This window comes from Euprymna scolopes, chromosome 40 (genome assembly GCF_053919585.1).
Source record: "Euprymna scolopes isolate OS-2025 chromosome 40, ASM5391958v1, whole genome shotgun sequence".
Lineage (NCBI taxonomy): Eukaryota > Metazoa > Mollusca > Cephalopoda > Sepiida > Sepiolidae > Euprymna > Euprymna scolopes.
The window spans coordinates 57175006-57193086 of NC_136521.1; the positions used below are offsets into that span (position 1 = coordinate 57175006).

The 18081-nt window shown below is 35.3% G+C and overlaps 1 protein-coding gene across 7 annotated transcripts in view; it reads right to left on the bottom strand.

The window, feature by feature from the left end:
- Positions 1-18081, bottom strand: part of LOC145265584 (netrin receptor UNC5B-a-like) — a 573104-nt gene that overhangs the window by 293668 nt on the left and 261355 nt on the right. The window contains exon 6 of one of the 7 annotated variants that reach the window (XM_080121589.1): positions 6176-6187. The exons of the other annotated variants lie outside the window; for them this stretch is intronic. Within the exon in view, the coding sequence (XP_079977715.1) occupies positions 6176-6187 (12 nt within the window). The remainder of the gene's footprint in view (positions 1-6175; positions 6188-18081) is intronic. 7 annotated transcript variants of the gene reach the window in all.

Consider the following 18081-nt stretch of genomic DNA (forward strand, 5'->3'; position numbering starts at 1 on the left):
AGTGAAAATGAGAGAGAGAGAGAGACAAAGAGTGAAAATGAGAGAGAGAGAGAGACAAAGAGTGAAAATGAGAGAGAGAGACAAAGAGTGAAAATGAGAGAGAGAGAGACAAAGAGTGAAAATGAGAGAGAGAGAGACAAAGAGTGAAAATGAGAGAGAGAGACAAAGAGTGAAAATGAGAGAGAGAGACAAAGAGTGAAAATGAGAGAGAGAGAGACAAAGAGTGAAAATGAGAGAGAGAGAGAGAGAGAGACAAAGAGTGAAAATGAGAGAGAGAGAGAGAGACAAAGAGTGAAAATGAGAGAGAGAGAGAGACACACAGAGTGAAAATGAGAGAGAGAGAGAGAGACAAAGAGTGAAAAAGAGACAAAGAGTGAAAAAGAGACAGAGTGAAAGGATAGAGGGAGACAGAGTGAAAGGAGAGAGGGAGACAGAGTGAAAGGAGAGAGGGAGACAGAGTGAAAGGAGAGAGGGAGACAGAGTGAAAGGAGAGAGGGAGGCAGAGTGAAAGGAGAGAGGGAGGCAGAGTGAAAGGAGAGAGTGAGGCAGAGTTAAAGGAGAGAGGGAGACAGTGTGAGAAAAGAGAGACAGTGTATGTTTAAAGATGATAGAAAGAGAAGGAGAGAGTGATGATAAAGAAAAATGGAAAAAGAATAGAAAGACAAAGATAGTAGGGAGATAGAAAGAGGGAAAGAAGTTGACATACAGAGAGAAAAGTTAGATTAATGGAGAAAGAGACAGAGAGGGAGAGCGAGAAAGAGAGAGAAAGAGAGAGAAAGAGAGCGAGGGAGACAGGTAGAGAGATTGAGTATAACAGATACTTATTCAACCGAAGGAAAAATTTACATGTGACCGTTATAGAAATCATTTTTAGCGTTTTGGAGCTTTTGGCTAGGAACAAAGTGTAGTATCTGTCTGATGCTACACTTAGTCTATTATGTACTCATTCACCGAAAGAAATATTTCTTGAGTAAGGCAGTTTTTAGTTTTCAAACAATCTAGTGGACTTCTTTTCAGAAACTGAGCTCTCTCCACATTAAAAACTAACCTTGTGTCTAACTTTGTCCTCGTGGGGAGGCAAGTAAATAGGACGCCCCATACAGACCTTCGACTGTGTTCCAAAGTGTCTCGTTACCCTAATTCACCTCATAATCGCTTTGGTAAACAAATACAATACTACTTTTCAAGAAATTCAACCATCCACTGAGTAATCGCCGAGCTCTCGCCGGCGCTTGTGGAAAGGGCATGCTCTTAGTTCCGAACCTGTATCGAGGCGGTGATTGAGGCTGAAGGCAGCTACATTGAATAGATGTAAGCTCTCCTAAATAATCAAGTTATCTGAAGTGATTTTTTTTTCAATAAAAATAAATAAAAGTTATAGGGTTGTTCTTTTTTAGAGTGACATTTTTATCATTCCATCTTGTATGCTGTGCATAGTTTCAATTTGACCATTCCTTCCGAGGATGTAACGTCCTTCTGTAGTTTAATTGGTATACATTTTCATGCTTTATTATATAAGTGTACACGTACTACACACACGTATATATATATATATATATATATATATATATATATATATATATATTACACAGTGGTCACTACTTATCAAGGCCCGGAAGCCACTCAGGGATAAGGGTTATTGCAAGTACATTACGTTAGTGTGGAGATTTGATGAAGTGTTTACTTAAGGGGGCGGTTCATTAGGAATTTGTTAACGTTGGACTTGAACACATCCAAGTTGTAGTACGGTGGGAAGCAGGCAAACGGAACAGAGTTCCACAGGCGTGCAGTTCTAAGAAAGAAGCTTTGTTCATGGAATCCACGTTTTGATTTAGGCACAGATAAAGAGTGGGGGAAATTTTTCACAGTGGATTCGGCTAGACGGGTGTTTTTCGTGAAGGATTGGCGAGGGGGACCCGAAATTGGAGTTCAGACGAGCACCTGCCATGGAAATAACGATAAAACAAGGATAGGCTCGCAACGTCTCTTCTGTGGGAGAGAGGTTGCAGGGTAGAGAAAAGGGCATCCCCCACTAAGCCACGAAGTCTATTTTGTACTCTGTCAAGGCAGGATAGGCTGTTTTTAGCAGCTCCTGCCCAGATATGGCAGCAGTATTCCATCCTTGGACGCACTTGGCTTTTATACAGATAGAGAATTGCATCAGTAGTGAGATATCTTCTGGAGCGGTAGAAGGATCCCACCATCTTTCCAGCGACCTTGGCAACAGACTTAATGTACGTGTTCCATTTCAGATCAGGAGTAAAGGTCAAACCCAGAAGCTTGTCAAAATACACATACTACACTAACACACATGCATATTACATATACATACATACATATTACAGAGGCACATATACATATTACAACGTGATTATGACGTTATATCATCGAAGTTAAGCAACGTTGAGCCTGGTCAGTGACCATTTGGGAATTCCAAGTGCTGCATGTGCCAGTCGTCCTGGACTTCTTATCACTTGACTCAAGCAGTTTTGATTCAGGAGAGATGTAGTTGGGGATTGCGCAATCCTTACCTCACAATTACACGCGCAACCACACTTTAAATATATATATCTCCAGGTTAATATTTTCCAGAGGTGGAGCGAGCAACAAATGAAGTTTCAACGAGATTAATGCGAGAATGATCAATATAGATGTAGGGCAAAATACAATTTTTATTTGTTTTACATAAGCATTAATATGTCGCTACACATCCATGAGTATATTTCGGTCAGCCAATTAAAAATAATTAGCTAACCGAAACATGTTCATTGTTGTGTGTGTATATATAACAGATATACACATACTATATATATATACGCACACATGCATTCAGATTATATACATGTTGCATACATACTACGTACCTATATACATATTAAACACGCACACATATAACTACACGCATACAATAATTATTAAATACATATGATGTATAATTTGTCATCAAAAACACCTTTAAAAATAATAAAATAAAGGAAAGCAGAATTTTGTTAAACAGTCACGATTTTAAATAAATATTTTTTATGTATAATAACCTGCTCACATATAGAATACATGTATTATACACGCTCACATCTCATAGAATACATGTATTATACCCGCTCACATATAAGATACATGTATTATACCCGCTCACATATCATAAAATACATGTATCATACCCGCTCACACATCATAAAATACATGTATCATACCCGCTCACACATCATAAAATACATGTATCATACCCGCTCACACATCATAAAATACATGTATCATACCCGCTCACACATCATAAAATACATGTATCATACCCGCTCACACATCATAAAATACATGTATCATACCCGCTCACACATCATAAAATACATGTATCATACCCGCTCACACATCATAAAATACATGTATCATACCCGCTCACACATCATAAAATACATGTATCATACCCGCTCACACATCATAAAATACATGTATCATACCCGCTCACACATCATAAAATACATGTATCATACCCGCTCACACATCATAAAATACATGTATCATACCCGCTCACACATCATAAAATACATGTATCATACCCGCTCACACATCATAAAATACATGTATCATACCCGCTCACACATCATAAAATACATGTATCATACCCGCTCACACATCATAAAATACATGTATCATACCCGCTCACACATCATAAAATACATGTATCATACCCGCTCACACATCATAAAATACATGTATCATACCCGCTCACACATCATAAAATACATGTATCATACCCGCTCACACATCATAAAATACATGTATCATACCCGCTCACACATCATAAAATACATGTATCATACCCGCTCACACATCATAAAATACATGTATCATACCCGCTCACACATCATAAAATACATGTATCATACCCGCTCACACATCATAAAATACATGTATCATACCCGCTCACACATCATAAAATACATGTATCATACCCGCTCACACATCATAAAATACATGTATCATACCCGCTCACACATCATAAAATACATGTATCATACCCGCTCACACATCATAAAATACATGTATCATACCCGCTCACACATCATAAAATACATGTATCATACCCGCTCACACATCATAAAATACATGTATCATACCCGCTCACACATCATAAAATACATGTATCATACCCGCTCACACATCATAAAATACATGTATCATACCCGCTCACACATCATAAAATACATGTATCATACCCGCTCACATATCATAAAATACCTGTATTATACCCGCTCACATATAAAATACCTGTATTATACCTGCTCACATATCATAAAATACATATATTATATCCGCTCTCATATCATTAAGTACATGCATAATAACCCGCTCACATATCGTAGAATACATGTATAATACCCGTTCCTATATCACAATATACAACTAATGAAAAAAAAAAAAACATAATAAAAGAAATTTGTTGAAGAAAAATATATTGAACTTGGTTGAAAGGTTGTACAACATACGATAAAACGAGTACAATAAACAACATTAACACAATTCATTTTTTTTTAATTATTATCAGTGGTATTATCATAAATAATGACTGGAAAATATTCTTTTCATGTGAAATTTTCTTTATTTGATTCTTATGACGTTTCGACAATGCATACACCTTCATCAAATATATAAAAGTGAAGAGAACCAAAACTGTGCTACACATCACTTAAGGCTGATTGTTGCTAAGCACTTTATTCATTGTTCTTGTTGTTGCCGAGGCAATTGAACCTGGATTCAGTGGCGGACATGAAGATGTTGCTTTCACACGTTATTGAACGAGGTTTTTCTGGTAGATAGTGAACACTTTATGTTCGTGAAGGATTTCAGCGACCAGGAGGCTTGGTTTAGCTGTTTTGTTTTACGGCATATCAACCTTTTTTTATTGGGTTATTTAATGCCGAATTAAATTGTTTTGGAAAATAAAGTTTTTATGCTTCGAGCTGTTCATTCATAGTGCGTCATTATGTTATGCTGTACAGGAAAATGATTTTCTTTGACTTTTTGCAGAATTTAGCAAAGACAAAAAAAAAATCAATAATATTAATAATCTAAAATTTAACGGCTGAAAAGGCCAGACAAGTGAAAATTTATTTTAATAAGCAAATCTTTTTATTAACATAAAATTCTGATTTCCCCCCCAAAATTTTTCAAATAGTAAAATATTATTCACCAGGAAATACAGACAAGTTCTTTTTGCTTCTATCGTGTTACACTGGAGGTAAAGCCTGGCACGTCATCAGAGATTGGAAACTGAGGCTGAATGAGTTTTATGCGTACGACCAACGCTTCACACTTTTATCGAGCATTCAAACCTAATTCAGCATCAATTTCAAAACTCTGGGGACGTGCCAGGTTTTAACTCTTGCATGACACGAAAGAAGAAGGAAAAAAAACTATTTTCCGAAGAAGACTATTTTACTATTTGAAAAAAAAAAAAAATCATTTAATTTTAATAAATAGACATGTTTATTAAAATAATTTTTTTCACTTGTCTGGTCTTTCCAACAATCAAATTTTAATGGTTAATATCAAGTGCTTCTTAGTGAATTTCCTACCATTATTAATAAAGTTTTTGGTGCACTTTAGGTCAGTAAACCAATATCTTCAGACAGCCGAATCTGATAACAGTAATTGAGGTCAACAACGATCAGCATTTGCTCGAAGTCGTCGAGAAAGGTGGTCATCTGACGACATTAAATAAAATTTAAAAACTGAAAACCAAAAAGGAAATAAGCTGAGGCTTTCGACATCTAAAAATGTCTTAAGTTTTTTTTTACATACACACATATATATATATATATATATATATATATATATATATATATATATATATATATATATATATATATATATATCCAACCACACATATTTCACATGAAAATGTCTTTCCAGTATTATTTCTATTATACCAAGGGACACCCTCCCTTCGTTCACATATCATTTTGCATGCAAATTTTTTTATATGTATTTTTTTTTTGGTATATGGATTACATATTTACGTACAATGAGACTGAATAAAAGAAACCCGTGGTAAAAAAAAGAAGAAGTTAAAAAATGAGAGAAAAGACGGAGAGAAGAAGAGAGGGGGGAGAGAAAGAATGCAGATGAAAAAAAGGTGACAACAAAAATAATCGGTCAAGCAAAAGATGCTTACCTTGGTGTCCATCTTAACGAAGGCAGACAAAGAGAAAGAAAGAAAAAAATATGATTTTAAACTACTTTATAAAATCGTTTCGCTTGTTTGCTGGATTTGTGAAGAAAAGATCAAACGATGAAAACTTGAAAAAAAAAAACAACAGAAAAAAAAAAAGGAAAAAAGAAATTGAAAAAAAAAAACATGATTAAACAGAAAGAATTAATTCGTAGTACTTGGACCATTCAGACTACTGCGCTCATCGCGGATATTATTCTCACAACGTTTCAGCCGATGTAACCCTCGACCTTCATCAGGTGCGCTTCGTCGAACTCTGGAATCTGTACGGAATTTCCAACGGGTTGCTTAATTTAATAAACGAGAGGATTTTGTTCTCGTTCTGCCAGCCATGACCAAGTAGATGTCCCAAGTGATCCATAACTTTATTTTTATTTTCATTGGTACTTAGGATTGAATCTTCAACCCCCAGAAGACTGTAACTTAGAACTATTTAGCAGTTTTATCCATTGTGTCATGGACAATTCCAATATGAATTTTAGGAACCTTAAACCTATTCTTGTTTTAAGCACGTAACCTTACTATGTACATAATTTCTAGCAGCTCTTGAGGAATATCCATTCATCTTAGAAGATGCGGTTAGTGATCTTACACCTATTCATCGAAACACGTGTAAGACGTAGTATAACAGAAATGTTACGCGTCTGCCTAAAAGAACGAAAAGGAAAGTGAAGAAACTAAATCATAATATCTCTGCTTTCCATGGTATAGAGCCCTTTTGCACTCAACACATACTATTTACAAAACAAAAGCAACTAGACCTGGTAATCTTTCATCTATATAAAGAAAACAGATGTATGTATGTCTGTGTGTAAATATTTAACCGATAAACTCTTAAACTACCGGTCACATGACATTTAGAAATTAACAGAAAATTGTAATCATACACCAAAGATGGTTTCTAACGAGTAAAATATTTGTTGAAATTTTTGTGGCAAGAGTTATGCAATCTCGAACCATATATCTCCTGAGTTGACATTGTTGAATACCAGTGGCAAGTGGAGGTTCAGGACGACTGGAAAGAATGCCGACATAAGCGTAAAGCACATATAGCGTATAGAATTTCCAAATGGTCACCCATCTGGTACTAGCCAGGTTCAGCATTGCTTAACTTCGATGATCTGATGAGAACCGGTGTGTCAACGTGATTATGCCGTACATACATACATACATACATACATACATACATACATACATACAGGTGCGATTTATATTATAGAACGGGAGGGGGAGTGGTGGTCGCGTAAGTGAATAGATAACAAGTTTCAATTAGGATACGAAAATACACTTATAAAACTGAACTAAAAGACAGATTAAAAAAGAAAAAAAAAATTCTTCATAAACAAGTTTTCTTCTTTTTACACGGTCTCGCCTTTGGCAAATTATTAAAAGTTATTAACAACCTTTTCATTTCGCTTTATTTATTTGTACTTCCACGGCGGAATATTTTCGGTTTCCCATCGAAGAGAACCAAACATTGTTCCAGACAATGTCAAAGGAAACTGTTTTTCGATTTTTTTTTTTTTGCTGTTATCTTTTAAGGGAAATTCACACAAATAAAAAAAAAAAAATCATTTAATGGAAAGAAATGAATGTGAAAATGATCTCATCCATGGATGACGCATATGAGAGACTGCATATAAAAAAAAAAAAAAAAATAAAAATTTTAAATACGCGTCCGACAGGTGATGCGAGTTGAAGTCAAGAAAAAAAAAAAAGGTATTAAAACTTAAAAGCGGTCTGGCGGTATTTACCGACCCAAGCGACTTCCGGTTCTTAAACTCGCCGGAAGTAAACGGTGTTATTTAATCTAAGAAACCCCCGCCATATTACGTTACGTTATTTAACTTATTACGATCGTTCCCGTTATGTTAAGTAAACATTAATTCGTATTTATTATGTACTTTAATTTTGTTTGTATGAATACACCTTTTCTTTTTATTGCGTTCAGTTGTTTAATCTACTAGCAGGGACACCCGACATTGCCTGGGATTGAATGATGATCGAACAATAGTTCACACTCCTATATTTTTATTGTCATCGAAATCAGTGAAATCGATCATTTTTTAATCAAATCGATTGACTGCCTACTCTACTTGGGCTCTCATCACTATTGATTTTATAAAATCATTTTTTATATATAACGGCTTGAATAGAAAAGTCAAGTATCATTCTTCAATTGCGCTCTAAACAGAAGCATTCGTTTCGAACGCGCCCCTGTCATAATAGTGTTTACTTTGGTCGGATTTTTTTCGATCATCGAGAACGATCGAAGACATTCCGATACAAAACCTATCTAAGAACACTGCCAGATCCATAAAGTACATTCGTGTGAAATTTCATTAAAATCGGCCCAACCGTTTCGGAGTCGATCTGGAACTCCCTCTCTCTCTCTCTTACACAGTTTCTTTTATGTAATAATAGATTATATATGAAAAATTCATGTTTTCAGCTATGTAAAGTAAACATTCAACTTCAACATTCGCGTAATAAAGATGGCGTAGTAAAAAAAAAAAAAAAAAAAAAAAGAAGCATTTACGGATATTATTATATGTTAACCTAACCAACATGACGTAAAAAAAAAAAAAAATGAAAGATAATTGCAACTTCTCTCCCAATTTTCGGATTTTGTACTCATGCCTATGTGCATTTATTTTCCTTTAAAATTAATGAGTTCTTTTTTTTCTGCTGAGTTAAGAGCAGGATAGTTTCATTGATTGATATAATTAAATGACGAAGTTTGCGTCGCGAAAGAGGTGCTCTTAACTGCGCATGTCAACGTACTTAAAAGAATAAATTGTAAGATAGTCAACATATTGAAATTTGGAATATAAACTTGTTATATATTTGTTATATGTTTTTAAAATATAATTATCCACTGACACGTGTTTCGTCGTCTACGACTTATCAGAGTGGCTGCATCTACGTGTCAGTGGATAATTATATTGTAAAAAACAATACATATGCCGCTCCCCATTTGGGGGTACCAAATTGGTCAAAGAGAAAATTATTTCTAACTCGCATTTAGGTAAAAATCGTATAAATAAGTGAATTCATTAAAAAAAAAAAGTACCGCTAACAAAAACAAATAAACATATATATATATATATATATATATATATATATAAATAAATATTGGTGTGTGTGTGTGTGTAAATTATTCATACGTATTCCAGTGAACAATGTTATTTAAATTCATTCTCTTCAAGAAAATTCACGCAAATACAACTAATTTTATGGTAAGAAAATGAAGGAACCGAAGTTTCTTTGATGGCACACCCTAAACTACAATAGAAATATGTACGTCTAACTAGGTGACCCAAATCAAGAAAAATAAACATATAAGATAATGTTTAATTCATTATATATATATATATATATATATATATATATATATATATATATACACACACACCCACACACACAAATGAGATCTTTTACGTAATTCTTTTTACGAGTGAAAAACAAATTCCCCACAGCAGAGCTCAACTTAGAAGTTATCTGGAGATAGATTTATCCAGAGACGTTCGTTTCATTGGCCGCATTGAGAGAGAGAGAGAGAGAGAGAGAGAGAGAGAGAGAGAGAGAAAAGAATAGAATGAAAAAGAAATCAAGCGAATATAACAAAGAAATGAGAGAGAAAAAGAGGGGGAAAAAGAAAAAGAGAGAAAGAACGAAAAAGACAGATACAAAAAATACAAAAAGACAAAAAATACAAAAAGACAAAAAAGACAGAAAAATGACAAAAAGAAGACGAAAAATGACAAAAAAAAAGACGAAAAATGACAAAAAAAAGACGAAAAATGACAAAAAAAAAAGGACGAAAAATGACAAAAAAAGGACGAAAAATGACAAAAAAAGGACGAAAAATGACAAAAAAAGGACGAAAAATGACAAAAAAAAGACGAAAAATGACAAAAAAAAGACGAAAAATGACAAAAAAAAAGACGAAAATGACAAAAAAAAAGACGAAAAATGACAAAAAAAAAAGACGAAAAATGACAAAAAAAAAAGACGAAAAATGACAAAAAAAAAGACGAAAAATGACAAAAAAAAGACGAAAAATGACAAAAAAAAGAAAAAGGGGGGGGGGAAATAAAGACAAGACAAAGAGAGGGGGGAAAAGAAAGACAAGACAAAGAGAGGGGGGAAAAGAAAGACAAGACAAAGAGAGGGGGGAAAAGAAAGACAAGACAAAGAGAGGGGGGAAAAGAAAGACAAGACAAAGAGAGGGGGGAAAAGAAAGACAAGACAAAGAGAGGGGGGAAAAGAAAGACAAGACAAAGAGAGGGGGGAAAAGAAAGACAAGACAAAGAGAGGGGGGAAAAGAAAGACAAGACAAAGAGAGGGGGGAAAAGAAAGACAAGACAAAGAGAGGGGGGAAAAGAAAGACAAGACAAAGAGAGGGGGGAAAAGAAAGACAAGACAAAGAGAGGGGGGAAAAGAAAGACAAGACAAAGAGAGGGGGGAAAAGAAAGACAAGACAAAGAGAGGGGGGAAAAGGAAGACAAGACAAAGAGAGGGGGGAAAAGAAAGACAAGACAAAGAGAGGGGGGAAAAGAAAGACAAGACAAAGAGAGGGGGGAAAAGAAAGACAAGACAAAGAGAGGGGGGAAAAGAAAGACAAGACAAAGAGAGGGGGGAAAAGAAAGACAAGACAAAGAGAGGGGGGAAAAGAAAGACAAGACAAAGAGAGGGGGGAAAAGAAAGACAAGACAAAGAGAGGGGGGAAAAGAAAGACAAGACAAAGAGAGGGGGGGAAAGAAAGACAAGACAAAGAGAGGGGGGGAAAAGAAAGACAAGACAAAGAGAGGGGGGGAAAAGAAAGACAAGACAAAGAGAGGGGGGAAAAGAAAGACAAGACAAAGAGAGGGGGGAAAAGAAAGACAAGACAAAGAGAGGGGGGAAAAGAAAGACAAGACAAAGAGAGGGGGGAAAAGAAAGACAAGACAAAGAGAGGGGGGAAAAGAAAGACAAGACAAAGAGAGGGGGGAAAAGAAAGACAAGACAAAGAGAGGGGGGAAAAGAAAGACAAGACAAAGAGAGGGGGGAAAAGAAAGACAAGACAAAGAGAGGGGGGAAAAGAAAGACAAGACAAAGAGAGGGGGGAAAAGAAAGACAAGACAAAGAGAGGGGGGAAAAGAAAGACAAGACAAAGAGAGGGGGGAAAAGAAAGACAAGACAAAGAGAGGGGGGAAAAGAAAGACAAGACAAAGAGAGGGGGGAAAAGAAAGACAAGACAAAGAGAGGGGGGAAAAGAAAGACAAGACAAAGAGAGGGGGGAAAGAAAGACAAGACAAAGAGAGGGGGGGAAAAGAAAGACAAGACAAAGAGAGGGGGGGAAAAGAAAGACAAGACAAAGAGAGGGGGGAAAAGAAAGACAAGACAAAGAGAGGGGGGAAAAGAAAGACAAAAGAGAGAGCGGGGGAAAAGAAAGACAAAAGAGAGAGAGAGGTAAAAGAAAGACAAAAGAGAGAGAGCGAGAGAGAGGGAAAAGAAAGACAAAATGGAGAGAGAGGGAAAAGAAAGACAAAAGAGAGAGAAAGGGAAAAGAAAGACAAAAGAGAGAGAGAGGGAAAAGAAAGAAAAAAGAGAGAGAGAGAGGGAAAAGAAAGACAAAAGAGAGAGAGAGGGAAAAGAAAGACAAAAGAGAGAGAGAGAGAGGGAAAAGAAAGACAAAAGAGAGAGAGAGGGAAAAGAAAGACAAAAGAGAGAGAGGGAAAAGAAAGACAAAAGAGAGAGAGAGGGAAAAGAAAGACAAGAGAGAGAGAGAGGGAAAAGAAAGACAAGAGAGAGAGAGAGAGAGAGGGAAAAGAAAGACAAGAGAGAGAGAGAGGGAAAAGACAAGATAGAGAGGGAAAAGAAAGACAAGAGAGAGAGAGAGAGAGGGGGGAAAAGACAAGAGAGAGAGAGAGAGGGAAAAGAAAGACAAGAGAGAGAGTAAATCACAAGAGAGAGAGAGAGAGAGAGAGAGAGAGAGAGAGAGAGAGAGCGGGAAAGACAAATGAGAGAGTGTGTGAAGAAAGACAAAATATAGAAGAAAAAGAAAGTGAAAGAGAAAGAAAGAGAGGGAGAAAAAAGAGAAAAAAGAAAAACAAAAAGAGAAACGAAAGACAAAACGAATTAGAGAAAACGACAAATAAGAGAGAGAGAGAGAGAGAGATACAGAAAACTACAAAGAATGAGAGAGAGAGAGAGAGAGAGAGAAAACGATAAAAAATGAGAGAGAAAGAAGGAAAGAAAGAAAAGGAGAGAGAGAAAGTGAAAAAGAAAAAAAAGGGAGATGACGAAACAATGAAACATCTATATTATATTAACTGTCTCGATTAATTATTTGCTGAAGACATGAACCGATACATTTTTTTAAAACGATAATTACAGCTTAACTATCAATCATGATTGTATCGATTTATTTTCGATTAAAAAAAAATCTTCAAAATCCTTGCAGAAAAATAGGAAAATTTGCTTTTAATAAAAGAAAAAGAAAAACAAAAACAAAGCTAAAACAAAAACATTTGCCGAAACTGTCTTGACATTTTTAATAAACGTCAAGGTGTTAGTTCGTAGCAACGGCGAAATTACTTCAATAATCGAACAGAAAAGGTAAAAGACCGAAAGAAAAAGGAATGTGAGCGGGGGGGGGGGAGATAATATTACGAGGACGAAGCGAGATGACTTAAATTATGAACAATTTGCTGTCATATTTTCGGTTGAAAACTGTCAGGTAAATAAACGCTCTTGCGTTTTGCATCGGTTAAAGCAATTTTCGTTGATGTTAATTAGGAAAAACACGAGCAAGTAATTATTAGACGATGATTAATTAACGCTGAAAGAGTAAGACGTTCGAGAAAACTAATATACAAAGCAACATATTTGTATGCATGCTAGTGTTGGCGTTATATATCTATCTATATATCGATCTAGAAAAGTGAGAGCATGTGTGTTTGGGGGCACTTCTCAACCTATATATTCAACGACTACAGATTTGGAATTTTGTATATGGGATATTTAGACATGTGGAAAATTTTAATCCGTTTTCTTCTGGGGGGGGGAACGGGCTGTTAAGAGGCGGGTCAAAATTGAAAAAATTGGTACGTGGTGGTCGTCGTTTTTTAAATTTTTTTTTTTCGATTTGCTGTTTCACGAATGCGCATGCATGAATGGTTGACATGACAGATTTATGATGTTAAAATAAGTAGGTTTGAAAACACTTTCTAAAAATCGTGTCAAGCTGGCCTAATAGTTGTAGTACTTGACTCGCTGTCTTTAGGTTTTAGTTTCGGTCTCCGGTCGAGTATTTTTTTAAATTTTTACTTAGGTACAAGAAGTGAACTAGTTAGAAAAAAAACATAATGCTCGCACATGTCTCAGTTTCTGTGTGAATTAAAAAATCATATGCGTATTTTACGACCGGGCCATGCCGAGTGGTCTGCTAGTCTATATATTTATAAAAGTGAGAAAGGACATTTCTCAATCTATATACTCAACGAATTTTTATCTGCAGACTTGAAATTTGGTATATAGAGTATTCAGACATGTGGAAAACTTTTTAATCGGTTTTCATCCGAAAAAAAAAAAAAAAAAAAAAAAGAACGCTACCGGGTTTTTATCTGTTTTCAACTGTTTCACGAGTACGCATGTGCGGTTGTGAAATATGACAACTTCCTTATGTTAAGTATGAGTTAGTTTGAAAACATTATTTAAATGTGATGTCAAGCTGGTGTAATGGTTATCGTGTTGACTCACTGTCTGTAGGTTTTGGTTTCGATCTTAGCTAGAGTATTTTTCTTATTTACAATAAGTGAACGGTTAAGAAAACACAATACTCGCATGCCATGTCTCAGTTTCTTAACGTTTTATTTTACTTCATTTTTTTTTTTAAAGAACTGAACATTACATTTTAATACCTATGGCATTTCTCTTTATAATAAATAAGAATTCTGCATTAATTTAACTATAATGTTTATGCATATTTTACAACCGGACAACGCCGGGCAGCCTGTCTGCTAGTATATCTACAAAAGTGTGAATATGCGTGCGAGGACACTTCTGAACCTATATACTCAACGAATTTTTTATCTACAAACTTGAAATTTGGTATATAGGGTATTCAGATATGTGGAAACTGTTTAATCAGTTTTCATCTTGTAAAAAAGGGCTGCTGAGGTGTCAAAATTAAAGATTGTGGAAAGCTGGTCTAATGGTTATCGCATTTGACTGTATAAAATGTTAACTTTAATAACATTCCATATATATATATATATATATATAAGTGAACGTCTGTGTGTGTGTCTGTGTACATTTCCCTACGCAATAACTGTCAATTTTTAGTCTACAGACTCGAAACTTGATATACAGGGTACTGAGATTTGGGGAAATCTTTGTAATCCATTTTCGGCCAGAAATTTAGCTGTTAAGGGGTCAAAATTCAACGATTTGACCTTTGAGAACTTTACCAAATTCCTCCGCCAATTTTAGGTATAAACAATTGAAATTTTAGATATAGGTTTCTTGGACATGGATCTAACTTAATAACTTGATTTGAGCCCAAAACAATAAATGTCAAGGGGTCATAATAGGGGTCAAAGTTAAAAAAATTGACCGCTTTTTTTTGCTCAACATACACCTTCAAACACCCGAGCAACGCCGGATTGAGATGCTAGAATATATATATATATATATATATATATATATATATATATATATATATATATATATATCAAAAGAAAGATAACATACAAAAAACAGATGACATCGTATATAAAGCTTTATTTTTCAACCGTTACCAAAAGCTATCATTAATTGTTTATGACATATTTACAAGCAAATACCTCTTTATAAATAATAATATAGATAATAATATATTTTAGTGTCGCCATAAACTGGCGCCACACCAAATAAGTGAGGAGGGTCACGGGGGGGGGGGGGGATGGGCCAAAGCGAGAAAGCACTAACCGAACCTCCACTGGATGTGTGAGAAGAGGACTGCAAACTTGAAGAGGCTTATCGCCACCCAAGTTCCAGTGAAGATCAATGGTCGCTACCAACGAGGAATCAATGGTAAACGGTTATTGTAATAACGCAAACTAATTTGTAAAGGCGAATACTGGAAATTTGGGGAGACTTGTCTCAGACTTCAGGGAAGACTAGGTTGTTCTTATGTTAATTTGTGTGGAAAATCATAGCGAATGAATAATTATGGTAGAAAGTTGGCTTTGTCATCCCATTATCGCTTCGCAAATACTCGAAACCAAAATTTTACATCTCTTTAATTCATAAGTTTCTTGCAAATGCAAGACTAAATCTTTCGGATTTGTTTTCGTGCATTTAAGGCCTTTCTTCATTTGATGCAGCACGATATCCTTATCCCCAACGGACGTATCATATGACGCCCTTCGACTGCGCTAGACGTGTCATACCTAATAAAGGCTATCGCCACCACATGTGGGCATAAGATAAAAGAGATTATTTTGAAGGAAAACTCTGATACGATACCTTTATCTCAGAGTTACTAACTGACCTTCGACTGGACGAGACAATTGTTTAATAATGAGGTAAAAATTTATTTATATAAGACTAGCCTGGATGCCCGGCGTTGCCCGGGTATTTAAAGTTGTGTGTTGAGCAAAAAAAAAAAAAAAAAAAAAAGTGGTAGTATGTAGATAGGCTCGAACCCGTACCGCGAAAGAAAGAAAAGAACGTAAAAAAAACAAAAAAACAAAACAAAAAAAAAACGTAACGTCTTTGCCGCTGTGTCCATCGCCAAACCGGAACTGGCGAAGGTTTAAATTAAGGCTAGTCAATCGAAAAGAAGGAATGACTTTCGAAAATATCGGCAAAAATGCGACCGCTCTTTGTAGAAAAGTACTCAGAAAAAGTGCCATTAGAAAAATGAAGAGATTAATGTTTTTAGCCAATGTTTTCGATATTTGTCGTCCGAAGGGGCGAGCTTCAAAACGATACCAATCTCGTGAAAATCTGTCGCCTGTCGAAAGTTTAGGCATACATGCACACATACATACATACATGGTGATTGTCACTTCTTGACAGAAGACCATCTTTCCCTTGCTTTATTGTTGATTACTCAATCATTTTCATGTATTTTTGAAATATTTTTTATTTTTTAAAAATTATATGCACATATATACACTTATACACACACACACACACATACATGTGGAGATGTGATCAAGATGCATAAATTTCTATTTTCTGTGCGAACGAAGGTGGCTCTTCAGACCAGCCCTGCTCTTACAGTCTGTTGCAAAGGTCATACATACATACATACATACATACATACATTTAAACAGAGAGGTGAGATTTGTTTTATAGATTGAAATATAGCTCTTTTTCACATTAGATCCCACTGCCCTATAAATAAGACACTAAATATTTTTTTTTTTAATCTACTGGATAATACAGGATGCTCCAAAAATATTGGGCTAAATTCAAGTCCTCACATCTGCTTAACTATGAATGGTAGTAAGATGAAAGTGGTGCCATTTTAAAGTTAAATGCATTAAGTTTTTGTAGGATTATTGATTTTTTTTAAATTTCTTTTCAGATCCACTAATGGCATTCACTCATCCAAAAAGAGCGTTTTGTGTGCGTGAATTTGCAATCATGTTGAATGTGCATTTCGCAAAAGAGATCTCACACCCTGCATTTTTTTTTTGTTCTTTGTGGGGATTTATGAAAGGACTGGTCTATATGCCTCCATTCCAAGAGACGTGGATGATCTGAAAACCATGATAACAGAAGCTGTTGCAACCACTGACAAAGCAATGCTGGGACGTGTTTGGAAAATTACTCACACAAGAGAGTATGTTATATATATATATATTTTTTTTTTTACAAAACCACAATTCGCCATGCGCGGAGTATTGTTGCCACATTTGGGTTGGTGTAATTACCGCTAACCACCTTTTTAGACACTGTCTAAAAAAAAAAAAAAAAAAGCTAAAATCAAATTAAGTCGGACGTGGATGAACTGAAGGTCCGAATAACAGAAGCTGTTTCGGTCATTAACAACGCAATGTTTGGACGCTTTTTGCAAGAATTGGACTATCGGCTTGATATGTGTCGTGTGACCAATGGTGCTTACATCTTCGAACATTCCATGAAAAACTTGAGATACAAAGTTTTCTGAATATAACATATGGATTTTTATATCCTTAATAATTCTTGGGATATAACATGTCAAAATGTGCCCAAGAATTTTGAAACACCCTATATATATATAATAGTACTGCTTACTGCATGATTACTTTGAAGATAGGATAAAATTCATCTATATTCATCAGCTTCTCTCGAAGAGTTACTGAAATTATTTTTTAAAAAATTCTTGTGAAATTTAAAAAAAAAAAAAAAATTATATTTGTTTGCTGATATATGAACTTATGAGTTTTGCGGTAATAACCCACAAACTTATTACTAAATTACTATTCAACTGTGTTAACTGCTTTGATCCTGACCATGATATGTAAATTTTATCTTGAATGTACAACCTCATGATTTCTAAAATATATCACATGTACCCAGTGTCCTATTCATAGGAAATGGGAAATATTTTGCTTACTACATAAAATAAACTAGCAAGGAGATCCGACGTTGCCCGGGATGGAATGATGATCAACAAATGTTTCACACTCCCTAAATATGATTGTTATCAAAATCGGTGAAATGGCCCATTTTTCAATCAAATTGATTGATTGCCTGCTCTAGTTGGGAACCCATCGTGGTGCACCGGGAGAAACCTTCACATGCCTTCCCGCAGTGACTTGGTCCACAATACATCTTAGTCTATATTGCACTGTAAAAAACCTACTGTTGATTTTATAAAACCATTT